The sequence below is a fragment of the Pimephales promelas genome, chromosome 25 (assembly GCF_988280905.1).
Source record: "Pimephales promelas chromosome 25, fPimPro1.hap1.1, whole genome shotgun sequence".
In the NCBI taxonomy this organism is placed as follows: domain Eukaryota; kingdom Metazoa; phylum Chordata; class Actinopteri; order Cypriniformes; family Leuciscidae; genus Pimephales; species Pimephales promelas.
Genome location: NC_142793.1, coordinates 19565438 through 19582313, shown reverse-complemented (window position 1 = coordinate 19582313; position 16876 = coordinate 19565438). Strand labels below are relative to the sequence as shown.

Here is a 16876-nt window from a genome sequence, read left to right as displayed (position 1 = left end):
AAATCACTATGGATGGACAAGAGAGATTTTGATTATAATTGGGATTTGAACATATTTTTGTTTAAAATGCAGATTTAGAAGAACTGTGGTCTGGGATAACCTATGATTTCAATAAGGAGGAGCTGATATGGGAGCCGCTGTGTCCTGTCAAAGTGTCAGTTTCTCTATGCCATGTTGATGGAGGAAAAAGCTGCCGAGACCTCGGACAAGTTTTTCATTCAAAGGGGGAAAAAGTATGTTCTCATCCTCTCTGATCCTTTGTTCCTTTTTATTACCTGTGTAGTTATAGCTGCTGATTGTCAGGAAGGAACCCTTTCATCATTTCTTACTGTTTTTATACCCCAGGTGATATTCTCCTCTGTGGATCCACACCCTAGTCTTTGCACGAAGGTAGAACGTTTTTTATTGCTTTCTTTCACCCAAAAAATGAACATTTTGTCAGAATTTTCTCAACCTCATGATCCTAAACGTGTGGTTTTTATTTTTCCTTGGTACATTAATGGAGGAATGAAGCAGTATAATTCCTGCTGCTCTATACTAAACGTGATGGGACTAGAGCTGTCATGTTACAACAATGTCAACTAAAAACATTATAGAAGTTGTCCATATGACTATATCCATATTGTTCTCGTGGTATATTACAATTAGCTTTGAAGATAATGGTAATCGTATCTAGCTACATAGCTATAGTGGTGGAGAAGGTTTTCTGTGAATTTTAATGAAAAAACATCTTATAATTTAAATTATGGTCTATTCCTGGAACAAAAGTTATCAAACGGCTTGAGTTGTTTAGACATGAAGACAGAATTTTTATTTTTGGGTTTTTAGGTGAACTGTTACTTTAAATTCATGGTCATTGACAAATAATGATGTCATTGAAAATGGATTATTGGGTTGGGTCAGAATTCACAGTAATGACATTATTTTATTATTATTATTTTTTTTACAGTTTACTACTGAAGTGGGGACATGGATTAAGTGTCCTTTTGCCAAAGGGAATTTCTCAGGTAAACAAAACGCTACCACAGTTAACAAAAACACGTAACAATTTTTTTTTTTTTTTTTTGCGAAATTACGGTGTTTTTTTCTGTAATTATAGTGCAAATAAAGGGCTAATAAGCAGATATAGGCTACAAGCAAATTATTTATAATGTAATTATTTTTCAAATAACAGGTACCTAAGCAAAAATTGTACGTCTGACTCTTTTTTACATTGACACTGAATTTTTTTTTACGGTGACACTGAATTTTACAGGGTAATTTTGAGTAGCTAATCTGTGGGTTGACTTAACATAAAGTTATATAGTAAGAAAAGCCAATACATTCATTTTTTTTATCATGCTGTGCTTACATACAGCCATATATATATTATATGTTTAATTTTCAACCCACAGATGTCAAAATTACGCTGTAAAATTGCACAAGAAATGTGATGATAACTTTTATATACAACAGAGTCAGACGTACAGTTTTTGCCTGGAATATATTAACAGAATAGGTACTTGTTATTTTTAAAATAATTACATTATAAATAATTTGCTTGTCGCCTATATCTGCTTGTTACCCTTTTATTACCCAAAACTTAACATATTGTTCCCTTATACCTACACAGAAGTACGCTTTAATTACAGAAACGTACACTATAATTTCGGTGTACTTACACGTTACACATGTTGAAAAATGTTAGATGAACGTCCAATTAAAATGTTTAAGAAAAACAAAAAGTCCCATGAATGTTCTTTTAATGTTACTGGAAGAATGTTTACACACAACTTACTGCCAGAACGCCCTGAGAACGTTTCCTGTTTCCTAGGACATGTTTAGCAAGAAGTTGGTTTATGTTACACACTGTATGATGGCTAAATGCCTTTAATGTTCTATCTGATAAGTCTGGACAGCAAAGATGACATCAAAAAATGGTCAGCAGTGGGCAGAGATATCAACATGGGTCAAAGCCAACTTCTCAGTTTCATTGTGTGAGATGGAACCATCTTCTAAGTGCAAACAAATCGAAGGAAACAAGTCCCAAACCCTTTCTGTGGTAAGGAGACATTTACAGAATTATCAGCATGTAGAATTCGTCATAACATCTTCAGAGCAATTGTACATGATATGATGTCATACAGATGTTTTTTTCATGATTTTGTTTTTGGGTACTCTCCCATTCATCTTAGTAAATCATGCCTTGAGGCTTCTATTGAAGGCAATTCCCCTGTCAAAGTAAAGCTTTTCACCTGTTTTGTAGCTGATGACATGACAAAGAAAAGGGTCTTTTCTAAGGAAAACAAGGGCAGTCTTGTTTAAGCTTGTTTGATGTTATGCCAGTTCTTATTTGTTTTCTAGGACAGAATGAAGTTCACAGTTTTCAACTTGTCTAAAAATGCATGTGAAGTGTGTGTTTGCATCCAGGTAAGACAACAAAGAGAGTGACAGTGCTGATAGAACTTGTTGGATTTATGCCATTTATGATTTATTGATGTAAATTGTTTCATGTTTTCATGTGCAAAAGGTCCAGAGGATAGATGTGCACTTCTCAGTCCCTGTACTTCAGTGCGACGTGCAGTGTTGTAAGTACATAGTCTATAATGGTGATGAGGTTGGGGAAATTTGAAACTAAGTAGTTCAATTACAGGAAAGCTAATCTAAAAAATGTTAGCTATAGTGTATCAAAATAGTGAGCCCGTTCTCATCCCAAGGCGTCATATACGATGCTTTTGCCAAAGCGTAGACATCCAACGCACATGGCACTCTGAAATATACTGGCCAATACTGACTGTGCCTAAGGTCAGAGGTCCTGTCCCATACGTTCCCGAAAATCAACCAGAAGCACGTGCACACATATATTTTTACCCACGCAAGAGGTTCAGCAAAAAAGCACATGTCTCAAATCACCTAGTAATCTCTACTAACAATCCATGTAAGATTAAAATTTCCACAACAGGGGAATACAATGTGGGCAAAAACATAGCAATGCAGCTTTTATGAATGCTAATTGAATGCTAATGAAAATCTGAGTTAAAGGGGCTATGTGTAGGTTTTTACTTAAAGGGATAGTTCACCCAAAAATGAAAATTAAGTCATTAATTACTCACCCCCATGCTGTACCAAACCCCGTAAGACCTTCGTTCATTTTCGGAACACATGAAGATATTTTTGATTAAATTTGAGAGCTGGGTCACTACCACATAGGCACCCTCAGGGATTAAAACTTGACGGCCCAGAAAGGCTTGAAGAAAAAAACTGTTTAAATATTCCATGTGACTACAGTGGCTCAACTATAAGTTTATCAAGTGACGAGAATATTTTGTGCGAAAAAAACAACAAAAATAACGACTTTATTGGACTATTCCTTTTCTTCCTGTATCGCAGATGATGAACTGTCATCTGCGATACAGCAACTTACAAACCGCTGTACAAATTACAGTAAAGTTAATCTTTTAAAAAATAGTGACATGTCGCTACACTTAAGCTACTAAAAAAGTAGCTAAATACATTTTAACGTAAAATGGGATGAAAAATAAAGCAATGGAGCATTTTACAGTGTAGCTCCTAACTGAAAAAGCTACACTGTTCTGAAAACAGCTAAATTAGCATCATGCTAATGAAAATGTTGCGGAGTTAGACAGTGATACAGCTACAGCCACTCAATGAACCATTTTTGTAACTTGATTAAATGCTATTCATTTTTTACAGGATTTTTAATGATACAGAGACCTCTTAAATTTCAAAAGATCAAGGCAATTTTTATTTCTCGCTTCACTACAAGCTAAAAACGTAATTAACTACATTATAAAGTTTTGACCACAAAGTAATGCAATGCAAATGTATGCGGTGGATTTGTAGCTTTTTACTAGAACGCTACTGGAACAGCTAAACTAGTTTCATGTCAATGAAAATGTTCAATTTTATTTTTACTGTATTGCCATAAGCTATTAAGGATGTGCTTTTTGTTGTTTACTCACAGTAAATTGGTGTCGTGCCCAGGAGAGAAGTCACATTCAGGACATTGAGAAGATCTTTCTGTCTGCTGTCATTTTTCTGACAGTGATCCTGGCAGCTGCCTTGTTTTGTAGATTGACAATCAAAGGTAAACTGACAGCGGTTTGACACACCTGTTGCCGCTGGCTTGAAGGAAATGGTGAGAATGTTATTGGTAACAGTACACATTTGGTCTGAGATGATAGAATCCATGACAAAAGAATTCTAAATGTAGGATTAATGACCATTCCCAGTCAAAATAAGAGTAATAATAATAATTAAAAGCAAATGCCAGATGGAAGGCTTCAACTCAAGTCAAATAATAGTAGACCTACCAGTTCCAAACCCGCATTTATGCGAAACGAATTGGGTGTGGTTTTAAGATGAAAGACATAAGATGCAAATCTCTGATATACTGGTTGCTAGACTCCGTTTGCTACTGTTAGTATTTCTTGGAAATATCTTGTGTTTTATTTACATGTGTTTGTTTCTGGTTCAATAGATGAGGACAAGAAAAGAAAAGCATGGATGAAACTGACATGTCAGGGGACGGTAGGTTAACCAAGAAGATATGATGGATAATGAGTCCTCCACAGCATGCTACAGTAGTTTACTATCTATGATTACAATCACATGATTCGTGGCATCCCCGGCGTGAACAGACATGAGCCCCCCACATGCTCTCTTGAGTAGTTACTTATTTTGAAAATTCTTACTTCACAACAGCTGAAAAAGTATGTTCTTCATAGTATCAGTGTGTTATTATGAATATAATCCAGGCATACTACGTTCGCCATGTTGTCATTATCATGTGACCTACCAGTGTCAGTTCTTGTGTCACTTCTCTGTCATTCATAAATCATATCCGGTGGCCTCATGGGATAGTAAAGTGTCCATTGTTTGCACACAGAATCTCACTGGAAGTAGTACTTTTTTCTACTCTTTTATGAGTACTGTGGACATACTTAAACTGTTTTTCACCTATTGACCATTTCACAAGATGTAAACAACACTGGTCCAGAAGCACTTCCTGTTTCCGTTTTTTAACACTACATAAAAGCTGGGATAAAATACAACCAACAGAACATTTAAAACTGAATCAAAAAGTTAAACAAACATCTTTAAGATGTTTTCTTTACATGTGAAATAAAGAAAACAGTTAAAAACTGAAACAGGAAGTGCTTCTGGACCAGTGTTGTTTACATCTTGTGAAATGGTCTATATATAGTAGGGAAGTATGCGATCCTTTTAACTTTTACCTAATATGTCTTATGTTCCTTTTGACAGAATCATTGACATGTCTGCGCAGCAAGTGAGGATATGGATTATGGGACGGTTCTCGATGAAGCATATACATGTCTTAAAGTTTTTGTTTTTTTACTGTAAGGATTGAAACTTTAGCATAATTTGCATGTCTTGTCTGATGCACACATGGAAGTTGTAACATCTGAGTCATGCATTTAAACACATTTGTTTTCAATAATGCAAAAGCTGGTTTTAGAGTTTATTAGAATGCCAAAAAATTACTTTATTCACAGATTTTAAAGCATTTGTATATATAAAATGTATGTAAGACCAATATAAGACTGCATTTGGTGTGACTAATTGTTGCCTGTTATTTCCTGCATGGCATAATCTAATTGGTTTGCTATCTGTGAGCCACTACTTGTGTACAGCAGAGGGCAGTCTCGTTCTCAAATGAATGTAGGTATCAGCAGTGTGAATTAGCTTTTGCTTCTCATGTTGATATTTCTCTCACGTCAGGCTTGTAACTAGGTCACAAATGGGTGGTCAGCTTACAGACGCTTGTGTAACCCTGTCTTTTGGTTCATTGCCATAGAAACTTTTGCGACTGCATATGTTTCTGTGTTGCCTTTGCCGTCGTCATTGTTTATAAATGGCACACGTTTCTCTGATCCTGAGGATGCAGAGGCTGACATTCTTGGATTGTGCGGCTCTTTGCTGATGGATGGGAGGGGCCTGGTGAAATCAGCTCTGGGGTTTACCGATGAAAACATTCGTGAAGGATAGAGAAAGGCCCAAACCCAAATAGAGCTCAATCCCTGATATAGGACAAATTCAGGTTTGGGGAGATACCACCATCATCCATCTCAGTCAGTGATTCTATTGTGTTTTTATGAGCATAAATGGGGCGATTTTTTGATCATACCTAGAGTTCACAGGGTTTAGCTCACCGCGTGGTATGTGGGTGTTAACGCTAGGGAGTTTTGACTGGTGTAAACACTGTAAAACAAACCCATGTGAAAATTGTTGGCCCCAATGACCTCATTGCTGCCTTCAGACTCCACCTGCTGTCTGCGAGTCTTCAGCTGGGAGTGAAGCATTTTGATACTTTCCATACGGACCAGACCGCTACCTTTTCTGTACCTCCCCTACAGAATGTTCGACTGATTGTGCTGCTGCCGAAACGTGTTTGGGATAAAGGGATAAAGCACTGAAAAAAAGAAACAGAGACAAAAGCATTTGCTGAGTTGTTGTATGTTTAGCTACTTCCACTAGTGACCGCCAGTGACCTTTTTGGTTGGGGTCAACAGCCACCAGCCCTGTCCTCTAACCTTTGGGTTGGTCAGTTTTATTACCATGGACTCATACCATCTGTGGGTTTTTGAACCTATAAATCCCAAAGCAGAGCGTATAATTCCATTCTCACTTCAGAAAATGCTCACTTGCTCACTCACTAAAAATCAATATACTAGTATTGATGTGGAACTTACTTTATGACTGATAAAATTATATGTTTGAAAATTGTATTGTGTCGTATAACTGTGTTACATGAATGAAATCTGGACTTACTACATCCACCATGCTGTCATTTGTACCATTGCTTCACTGTCACAACTCCTCTCCCATGGCCTCATGGGACAGTATAGTGTCCAGCAGATGTGCACTTTAGAATCTCGATGGAAGTTATAATCTGGGTACTTTCCATGTATTGTTTTATGAATAGGCTTATTATGAAGAGTGTACTGTAGGATGTCCTAGTTTGTAGTTAGTATTCATGAAAAAGAAGTTATGTGCAACTATGTTTTTGCTATTTCGTGAGGGAATTTTTGCTTCAGCAATAAAAGGTGATATTTGATATGTAATTTAAAAGACACTATGAACATGTTTTCTATACAGTATTTACAGTGTGAACCAATGTTCTGTCATTTCTAATCAGGCACCGCATAGAGGAACCATAAAAAGTTGCAATTGCTTTTCGAATAGACTGAATCACTTTACAAAACGAGTCAACGTTTTGAGTCAAATCTGTCTGGTTAAAGACGTAGTCGAGAAAGTGTGTTGTTTTAAGTGACAAAACTATACTCAAATTTAAAGAAGTTTTAAATTTAAAAAATGTTTCGAAATCAGTGATAGTTATAATGTTGTATAATGTAAAATCACATTTAATGTTGGTTCATGGGTTTACCTCAGACTGGTTCACCCATTTCACCTGAGATCAACACGTGATTCGGTAAGCTTGTGAAAAGCTCCGAACAATTCATTCTAAATAAATGATTCATTAAGTGAATCGCGGAGCATTGTTTGGACCTGGTCATTTAGAGAAGTAAGTTAACGTAATTTGTTAGTTGAATTTAGTAGGCTACGTCATAATCTGAAAGTACGCGATTATGGACGCAACACATTTAACGTTAAATCAGACGCGAATGACTCATTGCGACCAATTAAAACTAAATTGCGTCCGTTTAAACTGGAAACTTCCGTTGTAGCGTGGTAGCGTTGTTGTACAATTGGTGATGTATTTCTACCTCCAGTTTAGTCATGTGTATAATCATTTGTGTCATAATTGTTACACATAACTGTGTCACATTGTAATACTACGAGGTACGAATGATAATTCAACACTTTCAGTGTAAATTAGCCTAAAGACTCAAACCGTTGCAGACTGAGGCATCATTTCATTTCCAGTCAGTGCATTTCCAGTCAGAAAAGGCCACTTATATCGTGGATGGAAAAGGAAACCATTTAAAACATTTAGGACGTGGTATACCTGACTCTGGCAGATTTGTCTTACACCTAAGAGAGTTAATCAATATTTCTATTTGAAGTTTTTGGAACAGATACTTTTTAGCTTCATCTAAACACCATAGAATAATATGATGGAGCATTGGAAAGCGAAGAGGAAGGAAAATAGCCCATAAATTCATGGTCCGGTGCCTCCAAGGACATCATAATGGTCTAATGGGCACAAACCCCTGTGGGGGTGGTCGTGGGGTCAGGTTTGCATTCAGTACCCTGGGACCATCCATAATGAATCTTCCTCTGAGTGGAGTCCAGCCAGCTCACTAAAGTACAAACCAGTACACCAAGGCTCTTGTCTAATGGTGATAATGGTCTGCTGGCACTGGGCATGGAATCCATTGCCGAAACAGCCGGAATCACAATGACATTGCTTGGCAGACAAAGAGATAGGTGGAGTCAACTTTAACCTTTGGGACTGCATGTATAACTATGGAGCTGTTGGTGGCAGATGTCCAACATGACATGCTACAGCTATTTTGTTTAAATTAATGGTTAAGTTGTTGCTTATGCTCTGCTTTATGACATTTGCAATAAAGTAATCAATTATTTAAGCAATGTGTATTTAAGTTTAGGGCTCAAGAAAGGAAAAAGAAACATTTAGGGGCTAAATAGGTTAACTGAATGGCTTCATCCGAAATCGCATATTTCACGACTGTGTAGTAGATGAAAATGTGATGAGAAGACTGTCTGAATTCACAGTATTTATCAAACTGTAGGTGAGAAGTACCCAGATGACTTACTTCTGGTGAGATTCTGAAGTGCATATCTGCTGGAAACTTTACTATCCCATGAGGCCACCTGAGAGGATAAATGAATGGCAGTGAAGCTACGCAACTGATGCTGGTAGGTCACATGACAATTACAATATGATGAATATAGTACGTCTGGATTACATTCTCCACACATTGATACTATAACATACTTTTTTAACAGTTGCAAAGTAATTACCCAAAATAAGTATTTGATTTCAGACAGTCCACTTGATGAAGAGTGAGGTTCTAAAGCGCTTCAGTTCACTGAGTGCATAACTTCTCACTTTATCGATGTTGTTCTAGCTGTATTCACTGACAGTGTAGTGATCCTGATTGTATTTGTGGCTTATAAAGTTCACTGTTTTGACAATTCATTCAGCAGTTAGTTCTGATTGGTCGAGCAGCGTTCAAATACGCTGATAAAACAGTTTGACTGCACTGTTTCTTTTGTCATTATCGAGTGCACTCATTCAATCCCATAATGCACTTCAATTATGAGTGTATAGCTGATGTACATTTCTATGCACTGTGTTTTTTGTATTATTTAACCATATTAATGACTGGTGGGTGATCTTTTATTCCCTCTCCACCTTATTTTGCACAAGTAAGCTATTTTTACGGTAGCAATATCAATAACACTTATCAGCCACATCCACTCGAGCACTACAACCACTATACATTCCGGTCGAGTATTTACACAGGATCATTAGGATTGCCAAGTCACTGCTTGTCAGTACATGACGGTCCTTCTCCACCAGTGATCACACATTCCAGGAAATTGCATCCATTGAAAAAGGTTCTTTCCTAACACAGTGTTCCTCACAAGCTCTTTGAATTACAGTCCCTTGAGGGCTTGTGGTGGTAGTTGATATCACTGAACAATTGAATTGTTCCTAGACTTGTTGAGACAACTTTACTGTATAATTCACTCCATTTGGTAATTAGTTTGCTACATGTTTAATTACATTCCTCAATGGTGCCTCCAAGCCATACGGGAGAATATGTAATGCACTTGTCAAATTGGCAACCGTTTGATTAATATTATTTTTTTCATAACAGACACACCAATGAAAACATTTCAAAGACGTTTCAGACAAACATAGCCTATTTGGCGTCTGCATATCTCGACCCAGTGTTATCTGACTGTGATTTATGGTCCCGCATATGTTAAACTCAATGTTAACCAAGTCTCTTAACCAAACCCACCGTGCCACATGCATAAATAGATCAGTAAACGATCAGTGATGAATGACTCCAAAGCATATGGAAATAGATTTGAAATAAATACACTTCCCCGCCCCCCACTGACCACATTCAAACTCACTTCTCAGATATTCATGAGTCCACCACCACCATATTGTCTGGCCATTCTGAGACTTTGTCTCATTTTTGGACAAAGAGGACAATGGGATAGACACCTGTTACCAGTCTATGGGCGTAACAGAGACATCATCCTGCTGCAATGTTCCATCCATTCTGGGCAGAAAAGTGTCCAATTTCACAGTCTTCCCTAATGATTTTTAATGCTCATATTTCATGCTTTCTGTGACATTATCTGTTTGGCCATGTAGATTTTTCCTTGCACTTTTCAAGTGCCTTCTGTTTGTTTGTTTGTATAGGGCCTGTGGACACACTCATTACCCCACCACCCAATGTCCTTGGAAGGCCCCTGTAGAGTTCATACAAGGGGGTCTGAACAGATGGTCCCTGCTGAACCCCCCACATCGGACACTCTCTTCACACTGCATCACTGTCATTTAAGCCAGTTGCGGCTTTGAGGTGGGAAATTGAGGATATCTTAAGTTAATTATATTAAACAACCAAGTTACTACAAGAATTCATACAGTCCAGCAACATAAATTAATCAGAGGTGGTGGCAAAATGTAAGAAAATATAGAGACAAAAATGCCCATTTTGTTCTTTAGCATTGTATACAATAATATAACTATTATTTAAAATATTTTATTAATTCAAAGTATATTTATACAAAATATATCATACAAAATAACGTGCCCCCATAAACAAGCCTCATTTGCAAGGGACAAATATTGGAAGATAAAAGTCAAGTCTTGCTATGTCAGAGAGATGTAGTGTTTTTTTTTTTTTCTCACAACATTTCCCAAAACTTTCCTAAAGCTGACAAACTTAGAGTGGCTAACTTATTTTAAAGATCGTTCCAGCAACGTGTTTATCTGTGCGCTGCACATTTTATGGAGAACAGCTTGTTTTCTGTTGCTTTGTGAGCTCTCGCTTACCGCTCCTTTGGAAAACTATGATTACTGCTTGTATTACCATAGTTTTTTGATCAATATCACGATTAAATGGTGTATAACATTGTATCTATAATGTTTTAAAAAAAGAAAAAAATCACAACACACTGGGCCAGCTAACCAATCACAGCACATTTCATATAAAGGGCGTCATCGAAATCGGCGTGTTCGAGCCAGAATGGGGAGAGAGGAGCTGTAATGTAAAATATGTGAAAAAATAATGCTTTTTTAAAAATAATCTAGTGTGAAAACATATTCTAGTACACCCTAACCCTAAGTGCATAATAGGACCCCTTTAATGCTAATTCATTCCTTTAAAAATCTTTCTGACCCCAAACTTTTTAACAATAGGGTATATTTGGTATTATCATAAAGCATATGCAAAACTATAGTACTTACGTGTACAAGTTTTCAAAAAGTGCAAAAATCAAATATTTGAAAAATAAACTAAATAATGCACATTTCCCAGTCCATATTCCATGTTTGTGTGAATTCTGTAACACATTTGTCTGATTTCACTTCTTTTTTACATGTGAGCCCTACTCATTGCTCTGGTGTATTGACACCTAGTTGGGGTAATTAGTGAGCAACAGGGGCGAGGGGGGATTGACAGCAGCACCACTCCTACTACTTAATTATCTCACTGGAGAGAAGCCCGATGTCCCCAGCTGATTTCACCCCCCTCTGAACCCATGTAAATCCACCCACACATACATTTATGCAGACACGCACTGTTAAAAAGGGCACATTACGCACATGCTGTGTTATTGCACGGCTATGACATCATGACTTCATAACAGTGTTACAGGGAAATAAGGCTTCTGCATACAGTCATAATGATGTAAGATCGGATTCATGGCAGTGCCCCATGTGTCTTTGAAATAATCATCATTACATCAGCATGGAATATCATGTTTCCAACAGGGTCAGATCTGTTTGTGCAATAATGCCACACAAAACAACAATGTGCTCCCCGAGCACCTCCAAACATTACTAGAAAACTGACATATTTCATATTTTGAAAATAAGTCAGAAAATAAATACAAAAATATAATTAGAAAATAAACAAATAAGCCTGATACATGCCAATATATATATATATATATATATATATATATATATGAAAATTAAGCTTTGGACCCACCTTTCAGCCAACTTTAATGCTGAAATTACTATTGATGATAAATCACTGAAATAGTTAAGTACAGGTATTATATACAATTGTAAGTAGATTATATATTATTGCACTAAATTTAATTTATACTGATTTAATTTTGAAAATAGTGTCAAGACATTGTATTAATTATAGTAATGACACTTTTTCTTTGCATTAGATTAATAATAATTTGATGGGAAAGTACTTAATTGTCATGAAAATGATGTCACCATATGCGCATATAGACAAAAAAAATTAGATTATAAAAATTAATTTAGAGATTTTACTTTAAATTGATTAAAAGTAAGGGAAATACTATTTAAAAAATACAATTAAATTATTTAAATAAAATATATAAAAAATGTATTACTTTATACTCTTTACTCTATATATGTAATATATATATATATATTATTTTACAAAAAAAAATCAAAAAAATTTAAAAATATAATTACAAATACTATAGAAACTAATACAAGCTCATAAGCTCAACAGTTGACAATTATATATGTTAAAAAATGTAGTGACCTATTGAGAATATAATTATTTTATATTATATTATATATATATAATTATAGTTGAATATTTCTTTGAATGCCCTTCTCTGCTGTGCGTATTAGGCTTTTCATATTTTTCACGCCTCAAATTCAGACATGATAGAAAGAGCAAGGTCAAGATCAGAACAACCAGGCGTTCTCAAGTAACAACACATTACTGAGGAACACTGAACAAATATTCATTATGTAAAATCCCACACTATCTACATCCTCAACCTTTCCAACAAACCGCTCTCACGTTATCAAATTCTTTCCATTGAAAATTACAAGACGCGAGGAAACCGATAATATGGGAAAACACAGTGATTCGAGAAGGATTCCTCACCGTGGGGCTCATATGTGGTCTGTCAAAAGTAAATATTTACCTACGATAGCTGAGAAGGACTCGTGCCAGGACAAACTGACCCTTTTTCTGAACAATATGGATGTACTGACTCACTATTAGTGCATTTTATGTAAATATAGGTCTACATAGTGAACTATATGTGCTGTTCCATAACTTAATGCAGTTCAATTACAAAACTGGAAAATGGTATTACCATGTTTTACCATATTTTGCCAAGATACATTGGGATCCAAAACGGCTTGATCATTAAATTAATCAGTTTAAATCATTTTCATTGGCTTTCTTGCCACAGTACGAAGCTGATTTGAGCCTGTGTGTTTCAGGAGTCAGAACATGATGCACCTGGTGAACAGTATTTGTTTTCTATAGCAACCCCCAAAACTATCAGCTATGAGTAAGCATCTGTCAGATTTGTATACAGCTTCTTTTGTTCCTTAGAGTCTATAACATCATCTTCACAAAAGGCAGGTGTGGCCAAGGGAATTTTTTTTTTATCGCAGCATGTCAACAAAACCTCTGGCACATACACGTTCTCTCCAGCTGGGCATGAGAAAATGGTCTCCCTATGTTCTCTTTCATAGCTAAAGCATACAGGGATAAAATTCAACTTTTATCTTAATAAATTAATACATTTTTGTGTTTGGCAAGCACTGGGATAAAATTGAATAATTTTAATAAAACAGGTTTTCTTTTTGAATATCTCTAATTATAGAATCACCCATGTCTTTTTCCCCCCTCACATAACAACAATTTAAACTAAAATAGACAATAAGAAGCTAGACAGTTCTGCTGTACCTCAGACTGATTGACCAGATATGAGCTGATCCTTTGACTGTGGTTTAAAGCAAACATTGGGGTCGAGATGAGAGCCCAGCTGTTTGTGACTCACTGCTGCCTGCCTTTCAGGGACATTTGACTGAACGTATGTATATGAACACGCTTCCCTGCAGCCAGCTAAAAGAGCTCTGTATAATTTACAGAGCTTATGAAGTCACATCTGTTGCCGCTGGCAGTGGGTGGGCACCCTTGTCAGACTGTCTCTATACTTGGTCAGCTGTTGAGCTTGATTGGTCTGTTTGTGTGTGAGGCAGAGATAGGCCAATCATTCCCTTTTTAGGGCCGAGAGGGGATCCGTGACCCCAGATCGGAGTTAAATGTCACACAACCTGATGCAGAGCTCGCTGAGAGAATGTCCAGGCTCGATTACTCAGTTGTTTGTTATGCTCGAAGAAGAAGAAGAAGAAATAATGATATGAGAGAATGAAGACCAGTTTTGGCCACAATCTTGCATAAAGCTCCTTTAAAGAGTAACTAAACCCTAAACCAACTTTTTTTAGTTAATGATCTGCAAGAATGGATCTTTATTAATACCAGTCATTGATTTGAGTAACTTCTTTGATATTTGTGTGAAAAGTGTTTTATTTCTACAAAATATGGTGTAAAAACGTCTTAGTGCTGCCCTCTTCAGGTTAAACGGTGGCTACTGCAGTTGAATTTTTCTATTGGATGTTCCGCACTTCGTGACGTACCGGGGTTTCAGCTCACCACGCTCTTGGTACGAGCGGCAGTATAAAAACCAGCGTGTTTCGTCAAAACCACTGTAGCGAGTCAGGAGTTGGAATTACGAGTATTGAAAACGATCAGGATAGAGTGTTTTAGCATCTATTTCGTCCCCTCTATCTCCGCTGGGGGGTCTGCCCACTTTTTCAGCATTTTTCAAATATTGCCAGTGGGTGGAGTCAGGCTCTGACCAGGGGTTTAGTTACCCTTAAAGTCTCAGCCTTCATATTGAGATTTTTTTTTATTATTACAAACTAAAAACGCTATAGTATATCAGTAATACTTACACTATCTACAACAGACACGAGCGGAATAACGATGTGACAGAAGCAAACCCATTATAATCAGTAATTCTGGATTACTTGTTCTTGGCGGTAAACTTGTTTTTGGCGGTAAACTGATTCCCTGTTCCATTTCTGATGTACTTCAAGCACTTATGCTACTTCTGTTCTGACACGATGGACAAATGGATTTGCAACGGTCGCAATGTTGTAAATGTGTATGAACACCAGCCTATCTCCTCCCCCATATGCTGTTTCTGGTGCAATATTCCAATAAGCATAAAAAAAAATGATTCAATACATACAAAATGTGGGATATTTTGATACAGTGGCAGTTATGCAAACATCAACAAGGGTTAAACTTCCAATTTTCCATTTTGAACAACTGATTTCCGCTAGCTGGATGCCACCCACAGCATGCTTGTGATAGAGGCATTCCTCGACATGTAGCGTGGGAACAACCTGGAACATCCGTCCGGAATTCCGACAGAGCATTGTCACACTAGAGCCAGCTGTTGCCATGGAGACCGCCACAAGTGCTCTAGTGCGTGTCCCTTTTTAGAAATGAGTTCTGAGGCGGGAAGTGCCTCAGGAGAGCCAATCGGTAGCTATCGCCATGCGTTAAACAGCGCTTGCTGCTCTTTGAAGCCATGAATTGATGAGGTTGCACAACGTTTTTTTTTTCCAAACCACCTGCTGGACGGCCATATATGCGTGAGGCTGTCGCTTCACCTATGGTATAACAGCCGTCGCTTTAGTTTAAATGTCACAATGGGAACTCAGCATACCAGAATCCAAGGGATGCGGGCAAAGGTTGACAGATGGCTTAAATTACAGTTTGGTACAGAAAAAACCGTGAGAATAAGTGCACTTGCTGCAACTTTAAACACACAGGCAAGCTTTTACATTCAAATACACTCACACATATAACCTCCAGGCTTGCACAATGTCAGCGGCTCACAGCAAAACACATCGCCCCCTCCACACATCTGCTTTGAAGACAGGGAACACTGTGTACCCGACTTGCACTGGCATCAGGGCAAATGAAGCTCCAGCTTGAGGATATCACATGCACACAGCACAGATCTGACTGCGGCGAATGAATGTTTTATCAGACTCCATTTCAACTCACTACAATCAAAGTATTCTGTCCTATGCAGTATGCATTTCAACATAATCTGTGTTCTTAAACACTTGCAGAGATTGCAAATGCGTGGCGTAGCATATGAAGGGTGCATTTTGGGGAGTCCTGTTGAACGCAACTGGGTGCTTGCATGCATACAATGCAAGGGTGTTGCTATGTGGTTGCTTAGGTGTTTTTGGTTGTGTCCGAGTTTAGTTCTGGCGGTAGTGATCTAGTAGTGACCTCTGACCTGACGCAGCACGTATTGACGAATGCGGAAGCGCAAGGATAGAGCAAAACAAAACACTGGTCACAAATTAGAAGACTAAAACGAGTATTTTTAAAGAGAAATGTCAGAGGAGCTTGAGTTTGTTGCCCAGCCCAATTTGTTTGAACCACGAGAGGCGTCTACTCTCACCTAAGTTCACTCTTCCGCCCCAATTTGTTACCGGAAGCCAGTGATTATATTTTATGAAATTAGAAATATGGATATTTTTGCTACAAAAATGCATCACTTTACTTAAGAAGACCTTTATTAATCCCCTGGAGTCGTATGGATTACTTTTATGATGGATGGATGGGCTTCAAAATATTTTGGGCTTCAAAATCAGGAGATTCACTCCGATTATAAAGCTTGGAAGAGCCAGGATATTTTTTTAATATAACTCAGATTGTGTTTGGCTGAAAGAGGAAAGTCATATACACCTACAGTAGGATGGCTTGAGGATAATTTTCATTTTTTGGGTGACCTATCCCTTTAAGGTGCGGTCACATTAGCGAAATTTCACTGGCGAAAAGAGTCAGTTGTC

The 16876-nt window shown here is 37.3% G+C and overlaps 1 protein-coding gene across 9 annotated transcripts in view; it reads left to right on the top strand.

Moving 5' to 3' along the window:
• The window catches only part of il17rel (interleukin 17 receptor E-like), an 11765-nt gene extending 6238 nt beyond the window's left edge, over nt 1-5527 (top strand). For 7 of the 9 annotated variants that reach the window (XM_089127385.1, XM_089127384.1, XM_039658026.2 and 4 more), the window contains 9 exons: nt 73-233; nt 346-390; nt 950-1007; nt 1890-2041; nt 2344-2409; nt 2510-2567; nt 3965-4087; nt 4481-4530; nt 5266-5527. In XM_089127385.1, the coding sequence (XP_088983511.1) occupies nt 73-233; nt 346-390; nt 950-1007; nt 1890-2041; nt 2344-2409; nt 2510-2567; nt 3965-4087; nt 4481-4530; nt 5266-5274 (722 nt within the window). In that variant the 3' untranslated portion in view covers nt 5275-5527. Of the gene's footprint in view, nt 1-72; nt 234-345; nt 391-949; nt 1008-1889; nt 2042-2343; nt 2410-2509; nt 2568-3964; nt 4139-4480; nt 4540-5265 lie in introns of those variants that run through there. The other 2 variants (XR_005620342.2, XM_089127383.1) reach the window with 2 other exon arrangements.
• Nucleotides 5528-16876: the final 11349 nt, after the last annotated feature.